The sequence below is a fragment of the Lichenostomus cassidix genome, chromosome 3 (assembly GCF_008360975.1).
Source record: "Lichenostomus cassidix isolate B80296 chromosome 3, HeHo_3.0, whole genome shotgun sequence".
In the NCBI taxonomy this organism is placed as follows: domain Eukaryota; kingdom Metazoa; phylum Chordata; class Aves; order Passeriformes; family Meliphagidae; genus Lichenostomus; species Lichenostomus cassidix.
In genome coordinates this window covers 107,721,519-107,741,952 of record NC_139483.1, presented here as the reverse complement: position 1 = coordinate 107,741,952, position 20,434 = coordinate 107,721,519, and the positions used below count along the sequence as shown (strand labels likewise).

Here is a 20,434-nt window from a genome sequence, read left to right as displayed (position 1 = left end):
TAAGAAGCCCAGCTTTGGACAATATGATTCATTCAAGCAAAAAAACCCCAAAAAACCCAAAAAACCCAGCCCTGTAACTGTTTAAGTTTCAGCTAGAGGTTGGACTTGTGACAATTGTCACTATCTATGTATTCTGAATTTATTATTAGAAATGTTTATGTACTATGAAACATTCTCTATCAGCTGGATGGGAAACTATAAACTATTTTATGAGATCTACACATGGCTGATGGCAGAATAACACAACACAAAGGTTCATCCACATCCATGAAATGCCAAAATACACTTTTTTTTATTTCCCCCCTCAGTGAGATGGACACTTGACAAAGAGAAATGTGCTCTGAAAACCCAGGGGGCACATTCTGGAGGGTTCTGAGTCTCTGGAGAAATGTGGAGCACTGTCAGCTCCTCCCAATTTCCAGACAAAGACAAAAGTCTTTAAAGGGTTTGATTTTCTCAGAGGAAAGACTGATGGAGGACAGGAAATGAGGTGAAGCCCAACTAGAATTTTGCACTGTGGCTCCCTCACCTCTGACAAATTTTAGGCTGAATTATTATCACTGTTTTGTGGATGGCTGGAATAAAAATTGAGAAACCAGGTACTATAACCAGAGAGCAAGGCAGGCACTGAGCTGAGAGCCAAACTCACACTCCCTTAAATGTTACACAGTCATATTCCTACTGAAAGTAATGGTTCCCTTCTTCAGGTAACTAATGTGAAATACCCAACATAACCTGATTCAGTTACTATAAATCCTGAGTAAGAATTGAAATTATTTGCAAGTTGAAATTACACAAGTGTAGAGCTATTCATACGCAGCCATTAACTGAATCTCAAGCCGAATTTTATACAGATAATAAAAATGTGTAGTACCAGCCTAAACATACATCTCTGCTTCTGCAGCACGGGAAGTGGTGCTAAGACACACTCCAAGTGCAGCATGAGTATTACTGGTTACGTTTTTGTTTTAAACAGAGTTTAAAGAAAACTCTGAAAATGAGAAAAAAAACGCGATTATTTCCCAAAATAAGAATAAACTGTGTTAGTCCAAGATAGGGAAACATAACCTACCTTGTTTGACTCTAAATTCAGCTCCCTGACTTGTGCAGAGAAGTGAAAGGTTATTATATGGGTTTACTGGGCAAACCCAGATTTTATAAATAATTGCCTGTCAGGCTGTTCAAGATAGACAAACACACAGCAGACCAACAAAAACATGATCTGTCATATTTCCGAGAGAAATGTATGTTGAGTCTTCATTCTCTGGGACTTTAAGTAGACCAGTAAGAAATAAGTGCCAGTATTTTTCCTGCTTATGCATATTTTAAAATGTAAAAATCTGGGAGAGAGACAGCAACAGAAGAAATTTTTATTCCAGTACCCAGTGCCTGAAATGGTTTCTTTTCTCTGTATCCCTGCAGATCGAAACCAAATACAATAAATGCTGGTGTCCTTTTAAAAAAGTCTCAATGTTTACAGCAAGCATATAATTTTCCATGATTAAGGATGCCAACAAAAATAAAGAGTGATGATAAAAAGAAAAGTTTAATCATATATTTCAAGAAGCACAGATGGAACATCAGAAAACGTCTCCCTTCCCTCGTTTAATATATTGTACACATTAGTTTCAGTCCTTTACACACAGAAAATGTCCAGAAAACAGAAGCATAAGCACATAAAAGAGAAAAGCAATTTATGAACGGCAGCAACATTGGACACATGAAGTTCACTTTTACAATATTTCAGTTGCAAAGAGACATTTTTTCTGTTTATTTAAAAAATATACATATATTTAAAGTTTTTGCAAGCAGGTCCAGGAGAGCAGGACAACAAAACCACCTACAAACGACCACAAGAGCACAGAGCAGGAGTGAACATTAAGACCTCACATACTAAGCACAAAGGAGGAGGACAGGCTGCACTATATAAAACTAGTATTTTGCTGTTGTCCTCTCATCCCTTGATTGTTCTGTATTGATTTGAGGCTTAAGTTGAAGAAGACCCTGATGTGTGGGTAGCACAGGGACACCAGCAGGACGTGCTAGCAGAGCCTGGTGATGGGCTGAAGCAGGAGCACTTCTCTCTGCTCAAGCATCATCATGGTTAGCTCTATATTTGTACAGTTTTTATGGGAAGAAATGAATGTGTTTGTGAGGCCAGCAAAGGCTGGAGGAGCAGGGGATGGGAACAAGCATAGAGGCAGGGACTGAGATTTAAAAAAAAATCTTGAAAACAAACAACGTTAGCTAAAATATAAAAAAAAAGGCAAAAAGAGCTGGTTTCTTCTTTAACCAAATCCAACAGTTAGGCTGCCTTTGTCAACAACAGGGACAACATCTGCTTCCTGCAGCAAACGCTGAGCAAGTACACAATGTTAAGCCTTTGCCTAGAACCAGTGAGACAGACACAGCTATTGAAACACTTTAGAATGTATTTTTCCAAATAGAGGTCCAATCCAGTGCCAAATCACTGCAAAGGCTTTCCTTGACTTTGGACAATGATGGCTCAAGCCGTAGGAGATGCCAATATTAAGAATTTGGGGGTGAGTACTTAGTCCATGTTTGGGTCTGCAAAAAGTCTCAAACTGGTAAAGTTCAGTTTATGTCAACTTTTTCTGAATAGCTTTGGGTCCAAACTTGGTATTGCTGTCATCAAAATCCCCTCACTGGATTAAACTGGGCTATACTGTGTAAAAACTTACATTAATTGAGAGAAACAAGTGGAAATTAATAGAAAATAGAGGGCAATAGCTGTTCTTTTTGTAAAAATCTCAGAGCAAACTACATAACCTTTACATAACCTAATAAACCAACACAACCCAGTCTATCTCTGTCTGGCCTCTCCCTGCCCCATCCTGCTTTACAAAAAACCATCTTTTGGAGAACATACAGACTTCCAGACACTTCAATAAATATGACATGGCAGTCAGAGAGAGGCTGACAGCAGCAAGTCCCCTGCAAACTCCAGCATTGTCTGAGCTACATTCTTGTCCACCTACACCCTATCCCAAACATCCTGCCATTAATTAGCTAAATGTTCCAGCTAGTAAACAAGAATAACGATTGAGGGGGCTGGAAAAAGAGACAGAGACAGCCAGCAGATAGTCACAACAAACCAGCCCACTCACTGGTACATGGAGACATTGGAGCTTGTATTTTTTTTCCTTCCATGGAGGGGAAAAGAAAATCACCTTAATATAACACTGTCTTTCCTGTTGCTGCAGCCACATCCACATCAGCAGGCGAGAAAAGTCATCCCATTCCTGCGGTAGGCACTCTGTCAGGGAAAGAGAAAATCTGCAGTGAATTATCACATCAGCTTAAACAAGGGAAGGAGGCAGAGAGAAAGGCAAGGCTTTCTTCCTGTTTTGTAGGCTATTCTGGCTGCAATCTAATAGTGTGCTTAATCTGAACATTTCTGGTGGGGAAGCTGTAAGCAACCACTTTGGCTATTAAAAAATCAGTGTGGTTAACAAGTGGTTAGGGACTCTATTTCAGGGGAGCAAGAGATAGGCAAAAACGTAGCATCCTACTTTGTTAATTGCCTGCAAAATAGATGAGGCCAAAAATACACCACTATGATGAATCTGTTTGTCCTTTATAAGCATGTGTTCTCGATTCACCATGTTCAGAATTGTTCCTGAACTATCTGAATATTCTATAAATTATTGAATAATTACAGTTTTTCAGACTTAATTTATAGTCTGAGTCTAAAGTTATATAAACAGACACTGGTTTAATCCCCACCATTCCAAACCCAAATTAATCTTAAAGACTCTCTGGTCAGTAGGAAATAATTTGATATCCTATATATTATAACCTGGGATGAAGTGTTTCCAAAGGTAAAGAAGCACAGGAGTTAAGCAGCACTTGCGAAAATAATTTTAAAAGATCCTGTGACAGTGTCTCCCTAAAATACCTTTCATGCATTTTTAACAACTGTTTCCGAATCAATATAGGAAATGATACCTTTTAATGCCACTGGAAACCCTATATTGTAAGGAGATATTCTCAGTTTAAAAAGCACTTTTTTTTAATATTAATAATATCTTTTAAAAAGGAGTTTAAATAGTTTTGCTTTATTTGGTTCACCTTCAGCAGCCATCCTGTTTTAAAAACGAAAATATAGTCATCTATTTTATTACAGTTAGTGCTTAGTCAGACTTATTTTGTACCTCTCCAGTCCAAGCACTTAGGAAGTGCCATATATAACCACCATTTTTAGTGGCTCTACCAATTTCCTAATTAATTTCAGCCAGATCAATTTCTCCTCTCTTAAACTAGAATTAGAGTAACATTAGGAGTAAAGGATAACCTCAAACAACTTTGGATATAAATAGCATTTATACTGAACTGTAAAGAAATCATTTCAAAACCAGCAAGGATGTATTCAGAGAGACGTTTTACAGACAGTGAATATGCAAAAGGAAATATGTACAAGATGTTCATTACAGCATCCTTTACATTAACACCACACTTCAGTCTAGAGATCTAGCAGCATATGGCATTAAAGTCGAAGAGCAGAACATCAGCTCTGGGATATACAGCCAAGACATGACAGTATCACCACAAACAAAACACAGAATAAATCCAAAGACTCCATACCCAAACATGAAGTGCCCAAAACAGACTAGCCAATAATTTTGAAAGGATCCAATATATTCCCACAACCACAAGCAGCAAGTCCAAGGCAGTTTGGATCTTCAGCTTGCCCAAACCATTATGACTGGCATTTGGAAGTTGATGCAAAACTAATGTTTTTAGCTCCTTGACCCCGATAGTTTTACAGAGCTTTATAACCCAAGTGACAACCTTTAACACATAAACAAAATATTCAGGACTACTGTGCAGTTTGCTTGGAGACAAATGATCCTGAGTACAAAGCTGGATCTACATGAAAGATAAAAGGTTGAATTTTGCGAAAGGAATTTTGGTCGTGAAGCAAAGTTGGGCTTGGCTGGGCTCACCTGGGAAATAATGAAGTTTAAGATTTTCCAACAAGGGCAGTGTTGTACAGTTAGTTATATCCCTGCAAAGGTCATTTCAGAAGCCAATTTCAAGGGAAGGCAGGATAACACCTTTGGAGAGTTGGGCACACCCACTGGTCTATATTTAGTGATATATTATAACTAGTGTGGCTATAGTTAGGATTGAAAACTATTTCCTACTTCACTCCCCGTTTCACATACTTTAAACTTTCTGAAACATTTGCCCTTGGGCTGAAATTTCCTCTGCTTTAATCTCTGCCTGAAGTTCACTTTCTTTGGAAAGGACCAACAAAATTCCTGAAGCCATTTTGAAGTTCAGCAATAATGAAAACAACACATTTTTCCTTCCCAAGCCAGACAAAGTGATTCTGATATATGTACATTTTATTATGGAATTTAGCCATAAATTGAACCATTTTACCCAGAAACCATCCATACCTTCAACCTCAGCATAAAGGTAACTGTTTTGAAAATCAGTATTTCAGAGGAGGGAGTTTGATTCATCCCATTCCATAACAAGATAACACTTCGTTCTCATTTTGATACATTGCTAGATAATGAAGGTTAACCTCCAAAATGCTTTTGTGCAGAGCAAAAGTATTTTACAGACATCCCATCTTTCTGAGTTATACCAGATATCTTTAAGATCTATACAGCTGAATTTGTGATACTGAAAGACAGATCTTTACATGCCAAGAATCGTGAAGAGAAACAGCAAGATGTTTTTTATAAAACTTGCATGTGTATGTGTCCTTGCAAGAGCTTAGATGAATGTGGCAGACATTTAATGTGGTTGGAGATAATGTAGAGGGTTTGGATGACACTTCTGGGTGCTTCATGCCACTTTGGCAGCCTCCAATTTTTATTTTTTTTAATATGATTATTTGGCTCAGAATTACAGATAGAGGATGATGCAAACTCTTGATGTGGGATTAAAATATCTGTATCCATTTTGCTGGATCCGTCTTGCTGTCAAGAGATAACATAAACCCATGGTTCCTCCTGAAGCCCTTTCTGGAAAAGTATCTACTGCATCCAAATTTTCTGTGTGTTCTCTCTTAAAATTTACTACCAGGCTGTGCTTTGACTTTTCCTGCTGTGGGCTGAGTCTCTGCTATGGCTGAAGTTCTGTCAGCCTCTTGCTGTAGCCAACATGTGCAGGGGTGGTCAAGGGACCACCTTTTGGACAGGGGAATCACCTAACTTGGCACAAATTACAGTTTACCTTCCCAGAATTGCTTCCATGCTCTGAAAAGTTGATCTAACCTTATCTGTCTGCTTTAGCCTTCACAGAAACTCTTCCTGCTCCTTGCTATCCCAAGACAAGATTTTCCTTCCCCTACTCTGCCCTTGTTCAAGGTGAAAGGACAGATTGCTGCCCACCAGAGCCAGAGGCTGCACAGTCTGGGACAATGAAAGCAGAAACATGACCTTTATTGCATCCAGGCTACTCTCACAACTTGCTCCCATTTAGGAGAGAGCTGTGATGATTTTGCTGCTTAGTTCTTGCTTCCCAGTCCTACCCTGACCTAGTGGGTTCATCCCTGCCCATGGCAGTGGGGTTGGAACCAGATTTTTAACACCTCTTCTGACCCCAACCATTCTATGATTTACCCCAAGAAGGCACCTTGTGGAGAACCTTCTCACAGCTTCTCAGGCATCCTCTAAATAAGAATTCTCCCTTGGAAATTTTGCTCCTTCAAGTTGTCAAAGCACATTGCATTCCGACACAGGATCCTCTCTGGCAATAGTACCATTATTTAATAAATGAAGGCAGGCTTTTTTCCAACAATCTGAGAGAAGGTACAGTGAAGCAGAAAAGATGAGCAGTGTTCACTGCTGTCAGTTGCCTAAAAGTGAGATCTTGCTTTGCCCTTAATTTGGTGAAAGAATAGAAAACAAACAGCTTAAAAAGCCAGCATGGCACAAGGGACCTTGGCCAAGCAGCTCCTTAAATTTCATGAAAAATCATTCAGTTTCTACTCCCTTTTCTCTTTTTTTTTTTGGTCCCATTTCTCTCCTGTCATGGTAGCCCAAGGCAGTGCTGTTATGAAGGACCACAAAGAACCACTCCAAGAAAAGGGCAGCAAAACTCCTGTCCTCACAGTAGGTCCCATGAAAGGAAGCAGTTTACTGAAGAGTTCATAGGACCAATTTAGGGACAGATTACCATGTGGTTATTAGCAACTGGGGGGAATGGCTTTAAACTGAAGAGAGTAGGTTTATATTGGATATTAGGAAGCAATTCCACCCTGTGAGGGTGGTGAGGCCTTGGCACAGGTTGCCCAGAGAAGCTGTGGTTGCTCCATTTCTGCAAGTGTTCAAGGCCAGGCTGGATGGGGCTTGGAGCAACCTGGGAATGTGGAAGGTGTCCCTGCCCATGGCAGGGGGATGGAACTGGATGATCGTTAAGGTACCTTCCAATCTCAACCAATCTCTGATTCTGTGATTTACAGAAACAAGTCCCAGCCAAATATGAAGTTGTGTGGGTACTCCTCAATGAGGGAACAGCATAGATTAGAAAACCAAGACTCCTGTACAGGCATCTCAGCTAGAAAGGGTTTCCAGTTAACAGTTTACACTAGTGCATAATTTCATAGCCGTAGCATGAGGAGAAAGAATAATTTTGAGAGGAGAAAGAAACAGCTGTGATTTTTGAGTGAGCTGATGCTTATTTTTTATTTGGGATAAAATTTGGAAAGTCTGGGGTAAAACATCTCCAGCAGGCACCTGAGACACAGAAGTTTATTGGGCCAAATCCTCCATTGGTTTAAGCCTGCAGTTCTGCTTGCATTAAAGCACAATGTCACACTGCAGGTCTGTTGTATCACTTAGAGACGTTAAATCCTGAATTATAGGCCCTGTAAAAGTGAGTTAAAGAACAGCATTTATAAAACTTGAAGTCTCCCTTTCTTGGTGTCCTCTTGTATGTGTGTGGGCAAAGTGGTTTAATTACAGTGCATAAAGTGGAATGGCAGACAGAGGCATCCAAATCAAAGAGCAAGCCCTGGCTGAACTTCATTAGCAAACATAAATGCAAATAGGCACATTTTATTTGTGACATGCCACGGTCCTTTCCGCCTTGGGTGATTTTGCTCTATTCTCTGACATTTGCATAGATGTAAATCGAACCATATGACTTGAGCAGGTCTGTGATAGGGGAATCATATGCAAAACTTCTTTCCATTAAATAATTCTCTTCATGCAGCCTTACAATATTACTGTGAAAATCAGGGAGGGTTGGATCTCAGACAGTGAGAGCCTTTATTTAAGAACAGTGGAGGGAGCCCTGCCCTTTAAATAAGAGACATTCTTGGATCAGACACTGGCTGGCAGGATGGAAAAAAGGATGTAGAATTAACTTTCATTCCATTCCAAATAACCTGGAACCCATAAACCACCAAGATTCTCTAATTTTAAATCTGCTCCTTTTCTGCCTGTGTCTTCTTTCCATTTTATTTGGGGAATAGTAACTTTGAAATTTCATTAGCCTGCCATAATATCAAACAAGTCACCCCGGACAGATTCATAACTCTTTGTACATAAAAACATCTACATTAAAATCCCTGTGATTAAAAGGTTACTCCTCTAATTTTTCCCAGTCTGCACAGACAAACCACATGCAAAGAAGCGTCAGCTTATTCAGAGATTAAAATAATAATTAGTTTAAGAGGCAAAGTATAAGCAACATTGTTTGAAAAAGAAAATCCAAGTGTTGTTTAGAATTAGTTGCTTCTGTTTAAGTTTAAATAAATTTGTGTGGATATAAACTCTCTCTATTAAAAGTGCATCCATGTTACAAAAGAAATATAATGGATAATTCTCCCTCCAATTTAAAACAATAGCACTGAAGGCTCTAATTCCACAAACTCATCTTTAATCAGTAGCCAAAGCACAGATGTCTGATATTACTCAAAGGATGAGGGAGTGCTTTATGTATGTAACATCTCATACACGGTCAGTAATGAATACCACACCCCAAATATGTATCTGTGGACACCTAGACTTAGCACATACAAACTTGCATGAAGCTCTGGGTGATCTGCCCTGCCATATCTATGAAATCTCACGGATTCCATTTATGATCAGGCCAGACCAAGGTGCTGAGAGTTACAGCATCCATTTATCCATACAGTAACAGTTCCTCTAGAAGCACAACCACATTGGTGCTTATGCTACATCCCAGGAAACCTCACTCAGGTGCAAGAAACACTAACAGCTGCATCTCTCAGGTTTGTTTCCTGAGTCCTCAGCCTGGTGAGGCACCAGGGACAGCAGCAGCATCCATGACCATGAGTAAATGCCGTCAGCAAGGGGATCGAGAAGATCACCAGAGCACTTTGTGTAGAAGCCCATAAATATCATGCACTGATAAAAGCACTACTCTAATAAAGCAGTCATCAACAGCTTGGAACAAAATGCTTCCCAGCAAAGTCAGCTCTGGGCTTTGGGTGACCTTTTATCTGCCAGTGGCGTAAACTTCTAAAATAATTGTGTAAAACTGGGCTGCTGAATGCAGGAATAGGACATATCCAGGATATGTTAAACATAGGACATATCCAGTCTGTTAAAGAACATAGTCTGGATCTCAATTATCTAACATTTTTATTGTTACTGTCTGCTTCTGGAACAAATGACATTCCCAAGGCTGATGGAAACATAGGATCACTGGAAAACAAGGACCAAATGAATTTCTCAAGCACCTTGTGCAGTACCTCCAGCGCATGGAGAACAAAATATAGGGCTTGAACTGCTGTCCTCCAAATCATTTGGCCAAATTTGTAATGCTGCAGTTAACCAGAAAATGCTGTTCTCAGGGCTGGGCTGGTATTGTAAGAAAGAAAAACAAGGCAAAAGGATCATGGCTTCTGTTGAAGCAAGAACTGGGGTGTGGGAGTGGGGTACCAGTGTCTGCCAAGAGAAAAAAAGAACAAAATTGGTGGGGAGAGAGGGATCATTTTAAGTCTCTCTGAGGATACTGTAAACAGTGGAGAAAGAAGGAAAAATGGAACTATAAAACAATACTTGGCAGCCAGCTTTGCAAAACAAACATATTTTCACAAAGTTCTTCCCATCACTGCCACCAGCTTTAATGGGCTTTATTTGTCTGAGAGTAAGAAACTCTCTTTTAATTATCAGAGGAAACGTGACACTGCTTCACACACTGATAGAAATTCCTCTTCTGAGCCCTACTTCAACTGCACACTGCTCTCCATTGACAGCCAGGCAGAGGAATTCCCTCCCCCAGGCTGCAAAACCTGTAGCTGGGCTCCATCACCACTCTTCCCTGGACAGCATCAGCTGCTTCTCCTGTGGAGCAAGTCAAAATGCAGCAAGTTCCTCCTGCCGTGGGTCTAATGACCCATAACTGTCTGCCCAGGACATGCTGCTGGCAAAGCACACAGCAGGTCTGCACGAGGCACCAGACCTTGATGGATATGACCTGTTGGAATCCAGCGTAATTGGGAAAACTTAATCCCCCCACCACAATGGAAATGCAGTGGTTCCTGAGTGTCCCTGATGTCCTCATGAGCAGTGCAATTAGTTCACTTATAATTTTACTGCCTCATGTCAAACTGGTCAAAACACCTTGAGTTGCTCTAGGGTCAAACTCTCCTCTCCTGATGTGTCTCAACTCGCTGCTTTAGCTGTACGGCAGCAATAATGTGCACAGTCAACTTTATTATGTCTGAGAATTAAATTAAAACTGGAAGTCTTGAGACTTTAGGTATGGTTGGACACAGAAACCTCTGGTTTATGACTCAGGGCACTGCACAGTCACAGCACTCCCACGTGAAAATATACCACTAACAATAAAAACTCCTTCAACCTGAAAGCAATTCAGCATCAAACAACCTGGATGGCTCCCTGTCTCCAGGGATGACATTTTTTGACTTTTTAAGGTTTTCTTCTACTGCTGTAAAAGCTCAGGGTTTTTTGTGTAGGAAGTGCCAGAAGAGGTTAAACTCCCCCTCTGAGTCACTACTGCTCATGAGCTCAGCATAGGAGCTAAAGAACAAATTTATTTGGAAACAATATGGTGTGGTACAATCGTCTGAGTACAAGGGCAGGAGCCAGGGCTGGGCTCTGCTCCCAGCTCTGACACTTACTTGCTGTGTGGCCTCAGACAAACCACTTAGTGCCTCTGTGCTTCATTTTCCCCTGCCTTTGAAACAGAAATACTATCACTCACTGAAAACCGTTTTTTGAGGATTGCTTGATTACAGAGCTAATACATGACACTTTGAATACACTGTATACTTGCCATAATTATTATTTTCATTACATCTTCCATTGTAATGGCTAAAGTACCAGATGTACAGGAATGGATGCTGAAATTGGCAGCTATTGCATAGGAGAAATGGGTATAGCTTTGAAATTAAATTATTTGGGCAAAGCAAGTCAGTTCACCTACATTTTCCCCTTAAAACCATTAAAATTGTAATGAAAGCTGCTTCTAATGAGGTTTTGCAACACACTTCTCCCCACCTCCTGAAAGCATCCTGCACACACTCTCTGCAGAGGGCACAGCACCTCTGCGCTGCCTTTGATTCAGCGAAGCATTTCAGTGGGGAAACCAGAGCCCAACCGACAGCTCAGGTCTGTAAAGAGAGGAATTTTCTCAGGCTCCAAGGCCCTTTGCTGGTGGCAGCACTGGGGTGTGGCCACTTCTCGCCCTGCTCAGCCCTGACTGATGTGCTCTGTCTGCAGCCGGGCGCCGGCGCACCGGAGCGGTGGGAGGTAAGAGGAATTAAGGTAATGCATCAGTGGTTGCCAGTGAAGGAGATGGGAAGAGAAGGGGGGGGAAAAAAGAAAAAAAAAAAAAGGCAAAAGAAATATACTATTTCAATCAAAGTCTGAAATTTGTAGAAGTGGTTTTGGTCTCAATATAGAAAAAATATTTATCCAAGAAACTCCTACTCGGGTGCGAACATCCTACTTCTAGTGGGATTTTGTTTGGCAAAGTGCTGTGAAAGAGTGGAAGCTAATACAGAACATGTCTATAAACAAATATATTTATTTAGTACAGATTGACACATTCACCAGAGTATTTCAGTGATTACACGTGTAAAACTATTTCCTATAGTGGTTTCCTTTTGTGATTCTGCTAATTTATTCAATCCACCCCATTTTCATACACTGAATGTTATGAGCCATTTCAGCCACCCAGACTGAAACGCATTTGGAGACTACATGCCTGTTTTTTCATTTCATCATCTACACATAATTATTTGGTGATATTAGGAATTTGAGCTCAAATGGAAGCCAACCAACATTTTAATAGCTTAAAAATCACACAAAATGAAGTCTGCCCTGAGGTTAATGAATAAGAGCCAAATCTTGAGGCTCTTGCTCAGTTTTTACTCACTCCTTATTCAGGCAAAAGTTGAATCAATTGTAGTTGGACTGATTGAAACCAGAAGAACATATATTTGGACCTTTCTCTCAGGTAAAACTGAATAAATTACCTAGGATTAGGCTGCAGAATGGCATCCAATCGATCTTTCACATGTATTTCTGCAACACGCTGGAGAAAAAATCCAAGTGCTGAGGCGGTTTAACCAGTTAAACCAATATTTTAGCAGCAGAATAAATTATTATACACTACCAGGTTTTATGACATTTATATTAGAAATAGCTCTGAATCAAAATAGGTTTCCTGGTCCCTCCTGGACTTCTAAAAATCAGGATCAAATTCAAACTTGAAAAATGGTTCACTAGGTATGAAAGACAAATGCGCTTATCCTTCAAAACAAAGCTCTGTCCCTAATTTGAACTTTAATCCAGGCATGTATTAATACAAGTATTTGATTTTCAATGACAGCAAGCATTTATAATTTAGGAAATTAGAGGCTATTCTTTAATTATATGCAGGATGTCCTACTCCTTATGCAAAGAATGCAATGTGCCTGTAAAAATGCAAAGCAGAGCAGTTAATGCCTTTGAACAGTTAACACTTCATTAGTAATTGGTGATAATCGCAGAAGGATGCTTCTCCCTCAAGTCAAAAGCCATTTAAGTATTGGGCCAGTCTTGGCAAAGTAATGACACCTTTATCCCATTCAAGCCAGACTTAAGCATGAGGATTTGGAAAAGAAAGGAGCTGAATGACTGATTTCTTCAATATATGCAAAGCAAATAAGAGAAGGAAAAAATGGATAACAAGAATGAAGTGGTCAGTGTGTAGATGTGGCACCTGGGGACTGGTTTTAGTGCTGGCTTGGCAGTGCTGGGTTAATGGGTGGATTCAACAACATTAGAGGGCTTTTCCAACCTAAATGATTCTATGATTTGTGAAAAATACCAGATCCCGACTGGGTCTGGCCGACAGTGGCCCTGCTCACTATCTCCTGACAGCCTGCAATTAGACCTCAATGCTGAAATATGCTGAGCACACGAAGAGCTGGATTTGGGGATGGCTACATTTGTAAAGGAGTGAGTTGGGACATGTGAAGAGGACAGTCCCCTCCTGGCCACCACCCACACTGCAGGGACAGGTCCGGCTCTCCCCAGCACTTCCTACCTGCAGGACAGACAAACTCTGTCCTGTGTTTAGCAGGGTCTAATGAGCACAAACCATGCCAGTGACACATTGGCAGTGTGGGAGCACTGCTCAAAGCCTCGCAGGCTCCTGCACTGGGCAGCCTGCACAGAGTAGAGCCCTTGTAGCACTTTCAAAGAGCTGCTGGCAAGTTAGGAGCTGCAAGAATGTGCCAAGGAACCTGGGATCCCAAGAAAGGCCAGGCTTTGTGTTACATTATACTTTTAAAATGACATTATATCCACAATCATATGTTGGAAAAGCTGGTTCACAAGCAGAGATAGACTTCAAGTCTCTCTAATGTGCACCTCAAGTTATCTTTAATCTTTCTAATGTCTTTCTACCGTCTGTTCCTTACCTGCCTAACATCTAAGCCTAATGGGTCATCCCTGGGATGGTTGTTGAGAATAGCAGGATTCCAAAATGTCCTTCCTAGAATTGACTAAAAATTCCTTTTGGTAGTTTCTGATTGATTGTTGTGGCTGGGGAGTGGAAAAATAATATCTACTTTGTGAAGCAAATGAAATAACTTGACAGACACAGAACTTTCATGCTATATCCCCCCCACCACAGACCTAATTTCACATGTCCCTTCCTATGGCACATGTTACTTAAATGAAACTTTTTTTGAAATGCAAGGACAGACCAATGCCATTTACAATATCTCAGTGGTCTGAGCATCACATCAAACTCTCTTTTCTTCTTTACCGCATCTCATCTTTCTCCCTTGTATCCAGTTTACGAGCACACATACATTTATATGCACATCTACAAAAATGATACTTGTCTGAAAACAAACTGGCCAGGCCATGAGATTCTTCTGGCTGATTGCCATTGTTCAGTCACTAAATATGGGTTTAGGAATAGGGAGATGGATTACTAGCTTGTATCCCCACCATAGGCTTTTCATGATATCACAGCCCATATTTTTTTAATAACATCGAGGAATATTTAAATCCTGTATGGAAGTTTTTTCATACATACTTCTTTGATGTTAGAACATTTTGATTTGTGTGCATGCTGACACCAGAACATCTCGATTACTGCATGTTCATTTATCAGAGAGTGCAGGGTCGATCCCATTTGGATGTGCAATTTATTGTTATCAAATAGATAACATGGGCTAATCATTTTGACAGCAACATCCCCACTTCCAGTGGCTGGAAATGCAAGAACACTAAATAATTACTGTAAATGAAGAGTTAGTTAAGTCTCATTAAATGTTATTGTTAACTAAAACAATAAAAGAGTTTCTGTGTAAAAAAGCACTAAGGTTGTATGGGAAGTAACTGAGCCCCAAACCTAGAACACATTGCAGTTCCTGGATTTAAAGCTAATGGGACCCAGTGGATCCAGGCTTCAGCAAAGAGAGAGCGTGTTGTCTCCATCACATTATTTATTGTAATGGTGTAATTCCCTTTTCCTTTGTTTCTCCTCTTCCCCCCAGCAGAAAGGCTGTTGGTAAGACGGGAATGTGAAAGCCAGGTTTTTGTCTCTCCAGTAGCACTGAATTTCCTGGCTTTTGTGGACTGAAATCAGACCCTGAAGTCGCTTATGTGCATTTTGTTTTGGGTAATTGACATTAATTTTTAGGTTGCATCACCGACATCAATCAGCACTGCTCTCAGAGGACTAGAGTTAAGGGGCCACAATAAAAGGGCATGATATTGTTTCTTTTGTTTTATTTTTGGAGCACTTTGACTACTCTATACTTTTCCAGTGGATGCTACATTCTTTTTGGGTGAGACAGTTTAAAACATTACTGACTGTCTCGTTTAAAAGAATACTCTGGCATTACCATGAATTCCTGGCTCCAGAAGCTTGGACAGTCAATGCTGGTAAAAATTCAAGTTGATACCTTTTGTCTACATAACACTTTGAAGAAACCATGAAATGGCAACACATTTCTTTAGAGAGAGCTCTGCTGCCCATTACAGATGTTTCCCATATGGCAAGGGGAAGGTTGGTCCCTTCCCCCTCCACTCATCAGTGTTCTCACATCGTGGCAGGAATCTACAAAGACAACACGGCTGTAAATGACACCAAACAGAAGCCTCCAGCAGCACATTCTGCCAAGGAAGAAGCTGATTTTCATTGTTTGTTGGGGCAGGAATGCACCATTGCAGCCCTCTGATGGGGACTCTTCAGCTTCCCATTTCACCAGTGTATGGCACAAAACCCCTGGAGTAAGTGGCCAAGAGAAGCCAGACTAGGATTCAGATGCCAAAATGATGAGATGGAGAAGATAAATTAAATCAGTAGATTACTGCAGATTATCATGGAAAGAAAAATTCTTTCTAACACAAAATCACAGTTTTTAGTGAAAAAGAATCTGAGGCACTTCAATGGAGCTAAGCCCTACGTTTTGGACACTGGGACACAATCAGGCAGCTTCACAAGGAAGTCTTGATAACAATCATGGGATGGAGAATTGACCTTTTGCCTCATATTTTGCCAAGGAGTTCATCACTCAAGATGTTCTGCCTGTCATAAATCCCAAGACTTTTTTGGATGCTGGAGCTATTGTAATACTCAAGTCTTGAATGCAGGTGTGACTTTCTAAGAGTTTAATATGTAATTGAGACATTTTGTCATCTCATCCACTCCTTTCCCAAATCACAAAGTTACCTCTAAAGTAAACTTCAAAATAAATAAGAATATGAACATACATTGAGTTTGTGATTAAAAAAACCCAACAACTTGTTGCCTATTTCCTTTTGTTTTTGGTTTTAGACAAGGTATGGAACCATCTGTGCTAGTCTCTATTTAATTTATAATGGACCATTGTTTCTTCATGCCAACCAATCTTAATAATATACATACATCCTAGCTGGTATATTTTGCGATTAGTTATTATATATTATTCCATAATAGTAATATAATATCTAACATTTCTACTAAATTAACTCTAATGCTGAGATTTTGAAAGCCAACTACTGATCCTAGCTGGCCATTTCACCAGTAACTATGTGGCAAAATCCTTACGCAGACTCAGATATAAACCTTAAATAATATCTACTTAAACTTTTTTCTTAGTTTTTTCATTATGACTTCCTTCTCAGCTTTCTAAAATGTGCACCACTATTAACTCATTTCTTAGAAACTACAAGATATTCCCCAATAACCTGAATTATTTTTGTTATCTTCTCTCATCATATTTTCCTGTTCACCATTTCCTTTTCCTCATAACAGCATTTTTTGCTAATTCTTTACTACCAACTCTACTCTGTTTAATAAAATCTATTCTTCAATTTATCTCTTGTCTTTGCCCTTTGGTTCAGCTTATCCACCTCTTGGTTTCCAGCCCATTCTCCCATCTTTCCATAACTCATCATTTCCACTCACTTTTGACCAGCCTATGTCAGTCTCTGCTGTTTTTCTTTCCAACCTGATTTCTGCAGGTCCTTGTCTCTTACCAACATAATCTCCTCTGTAAAGAAGCAAAGGGCTTCTGTGTCTTAAAATAATTCCGAAGTTTACTTCATCCTCTCCCAACAACATTAGGGGTCTACAACTCTATCTACAGTTGTTGCAGAAACTGTAGAAAACCAGATCTACTGCATGTTGGACACATAAAGAGTTTTGGCAATGACAAAGAGGGCATTTCCCACACAAGAGAAATTCAGTGTTTGTGAAGAGGAGCAGGAGAACCCTGAGCACCAATTTGGATCAGCCAGCAGTTGGCACTCATGGCACAACAGAGCCCTCAAAAGCTTGGGGGAGCTTTCATATTTCCCACAAAATGAAGTCTGATCTTGGATATTAAATAGAAATGAAGCATTTTTCCCTCTTCTTTTTTTTTCCCTGTAATTTTTCAGTTTGCTTAAGGAAAGAAAAGTAAGAAAGAAAGAGAAGTCCAGTCCATTAAATGAATTGCTCAAAACCACTTCAGCTTTGTGGGAACATTCTCCTATCTATCCCAGAAATGGTGACATGAGGTTTGCTGAGACTGGATGAACTCTCAAGCCATCATTACCAGCAAACTTTTCTTTATCCTTGATAAATTGGTGTCACTTAGTGTCTCTTGATTGCTCCATATTTCCTTCAGTTGTCTTTAGCAAGGCTTTAGTTTTTCATTCAACCGAAAATGCATGACTGAGTCTCACAGAGCCCTTAACAAAAGAAGAGATATTGCAGCAGAGCATGTTCTGGGGTGTTATTTATTCCTCCAGGAGTGCTGTTGATGGGGTGAATCATTGATCCTGGACCCCTGATCTCTGCTGGGGGAGGAAACTCATCCATCCTAAAGAAAACAACCCTTTTTTGCTATGTTCCATGTGGTATTTCTGACAGGTGTTACAGAGAAAAAAAAATGGGGACAAGAAAATATAACAAATAAATAATTAACTAGATAGATAAATAGCTAGATAAAAAGACAGATAGAGTAAAACATCTTGGTCCTGATCTGGAAGAGAAGACAGCTGCAGATTCAGCTTTGGCTTTTGAAACTACTGGTCAGGGAGCCAAATGGGGGAGCATTTTTGTCTTGTGGGCAAATTTTATCAGGCACCAGGCAGAGTCAACCAACCACTTACTCACAGGCCACTTGCCCAGTCTGAGAAGGGAACAATTTTGAGTCTTTGACAGATTGGGACTGAACAGGCACCAGAAGTGAAAGCATCTATTGTCCATTATGCATCCCAGCCCCGAGACTTCCAACTTCTCATTTACCATGTAGCTTGTTCAGAAAAGGTTTGTCAAGCAACAGCCTCTCTAAACAAATTACATTGAAATTCCTTATACTATGCCACATACTTGACTTGCTGTTCCAAAAAGAGCCACATAATAAGTTTCTAACAAGGACACTGGTTATTAAAGCACTCTCGATTTTCTAGGTCAAAGAGGTGAAAGGCAATGTTGAAATAATTGAAACAAAATATTCTATAAATCATGTGTGTTTACTCACCAAAAAAAAAAAAAAAAAAGAGATATGAAGAGACCTGCTGCTACACTAACCAAAACTCAGCTAACTATTTTGAATTACCATGTTCTTTAAGAAAGCAAAATTTAAGGCGCCAGAGTTGGCTTTTGGAAATACCCAAACATTTCAAAACCAAGCAGAGCTTAGCAGAAACTGGATCCTTCTTTCTTTTCTGACTTTTTCCTCCAAAATGTGTAAGACAGACATGGCAAAGAAATACACTGGTAATGCATGCTGTTCCTTTTCTATTCACTTGAATGTGAAAAAGTAGATACCTTTTAAAACATATATATTTGCTGAGGTAACCCAGGGATTTAAACTGAGAAGTGCAAAAGTTCATAATGCATTTTGTGAAGAGGAAATTTTTTAGAATTGCCATCTGTATCTCCTACTTTCCAGAAACATTAAGACCTGAGCTTTCTGCAAAGAACCTTGTATCATCTGGGTAAATTTTGAGACATTGTTTTTCACAGTGCTCCATCTTTATATTAGTAGACAAGAAAAAAATTTTGCAGCAGTTTTCTTCTTTAGGAGACACCCCTTGCTTATCAACTTCTCAAATCTGTTTGAACCCATATTTAATGTGAAGACAAACACAGCTTATCAATTTTTTCAAGGAACATGCTTTGTCAAGAATACAGTTAGAAACATCCCCCATTTCTTTATTTTCTAAGTTTTTATCTGTAATAATGATTTTGCAATGGTTGAGTAAAAGTCACTGAGAATCTACATGCACTTAGGTAATAAAATTATAGAATCATAGAATGGTTTGTGTTGGGAGGGAACTTAAAGCTCATCTCATTCCACCCCCCTGCCATGGGCAGAGACACCTTCCACTAGACCTGGTTGCTTGTTGATTTAACAAAGGAAAAAAAAAAAAAAGAAAAAGCAGATTGTGGATCTGAAAGGAGTGCAAAGGAGCTGCAATCTGCCTTCTGATTTGGGGCATGGCCCAGCCCTGTACAAGTGACACAGTGAAGTGAGAAGGAAGTGGGTAAGAACAGCCATGGATGCTCCCATCCCATCAAGACTCAGAGCAGTCACTGTTGGTGGCCTTCAGGAACCCCCAGATGTGATCCTGTCCCCACCCCATACTTCCTGGCAAAAAATAAAACAAACCAAAAAACAGTTGGGGTTGGCTGTGGTACCACTTGCCTTCCTTCTGGGTGAATCCAGAGGAGGAAGGGATCAGGATAAATTATAGGTCCCTGCAAAAGCTCTGTGTGTTTCTGCTGAGGCCATCTGGAAGCAGTGATAACACCGCTATTAGTGGAGGCGTTACTACAGAGGATCTGCCGCCTCTATTAAAACCAGCCATGCTGTGTGCTGGCTCATGATGCATGTTTGCTCTAATTTCCTCCCTGACATTTCACTCCTAAAGCTGTCAATATCCCGTTAACCTTCCTGGCACTGAAACTCTAAAACCAAGTCCTGTTTCAGCTCTGATTTTGAGTCTCAGTAGTGATAAGCAATACCAAAGGCTAAGCTTACAATACCCAGTTGGCCTAATCTTAATATAGGTGGTGGGGATTCTTTTCTTGCTTATACCCATCATAAAGCAGGATACAACTATGTGATATCCTAAATTAATTCTTTAATTTGATGGAAAAATAGCTAATGTTCTTTACTGGTAATTGACAGCTTGATCCTGCAGATTTCAAAGGCCAGAACTGTCCTGTAATCAGGGGAACTGCTCACATTCATTTCTTACAGTTTAAAGTCAGAAGGGAAAATTAGATCATCTAGTCTGATCTCCCGTATACCACAAACCACAGAATTTCAGCCAGTTGCCCTTATTTTGGGCCAGTAACCAGTTTAACAAAAGCATATTTTCCAGAAATTCATTTGACCTCCACTTGAAGTCATCAAGAACCAGACAATGCAAAACTTGGTACTTTGTTCCACTGTTAATTGCCTTGTGCCTTATTTCTAAGTTGAATTTCTCTGGTATTACTTTTCTACATAAATACAACTTACAAGAAC

The 20,434-nt window shown here is 39.9% G+C and overlaps 1 protein-coding gene across 2 annotated transcripts in view; it reads right to left on the bottom strand.

Moving 5' to 3' along the window:
• Positions 1–1,527: 1,527 nt before the first annotated feature.
• The window catches only part of SUPT3H (SPT3 homolog, SAGA and STAGA complex component), a 253,319-nt gene continuing 234,412 nt past the window's right edge, over positions 1,528–20,434 (bottom strand). For both annotated transcript variants that reach the window (XM_085057067.1, XM_085057068.1), the window contains one exon: positions 1,528–3,277. In XM_085057067.1, coding sequence (XP_084913193.1) covers positions 3,236–3,277 — 42 coding nt within the window. In that variant the 3' untranslated portion in view covers positions 1,528–3,235. The remainder of the gene's footprint in view (positions 3,278–20,434) is intronic.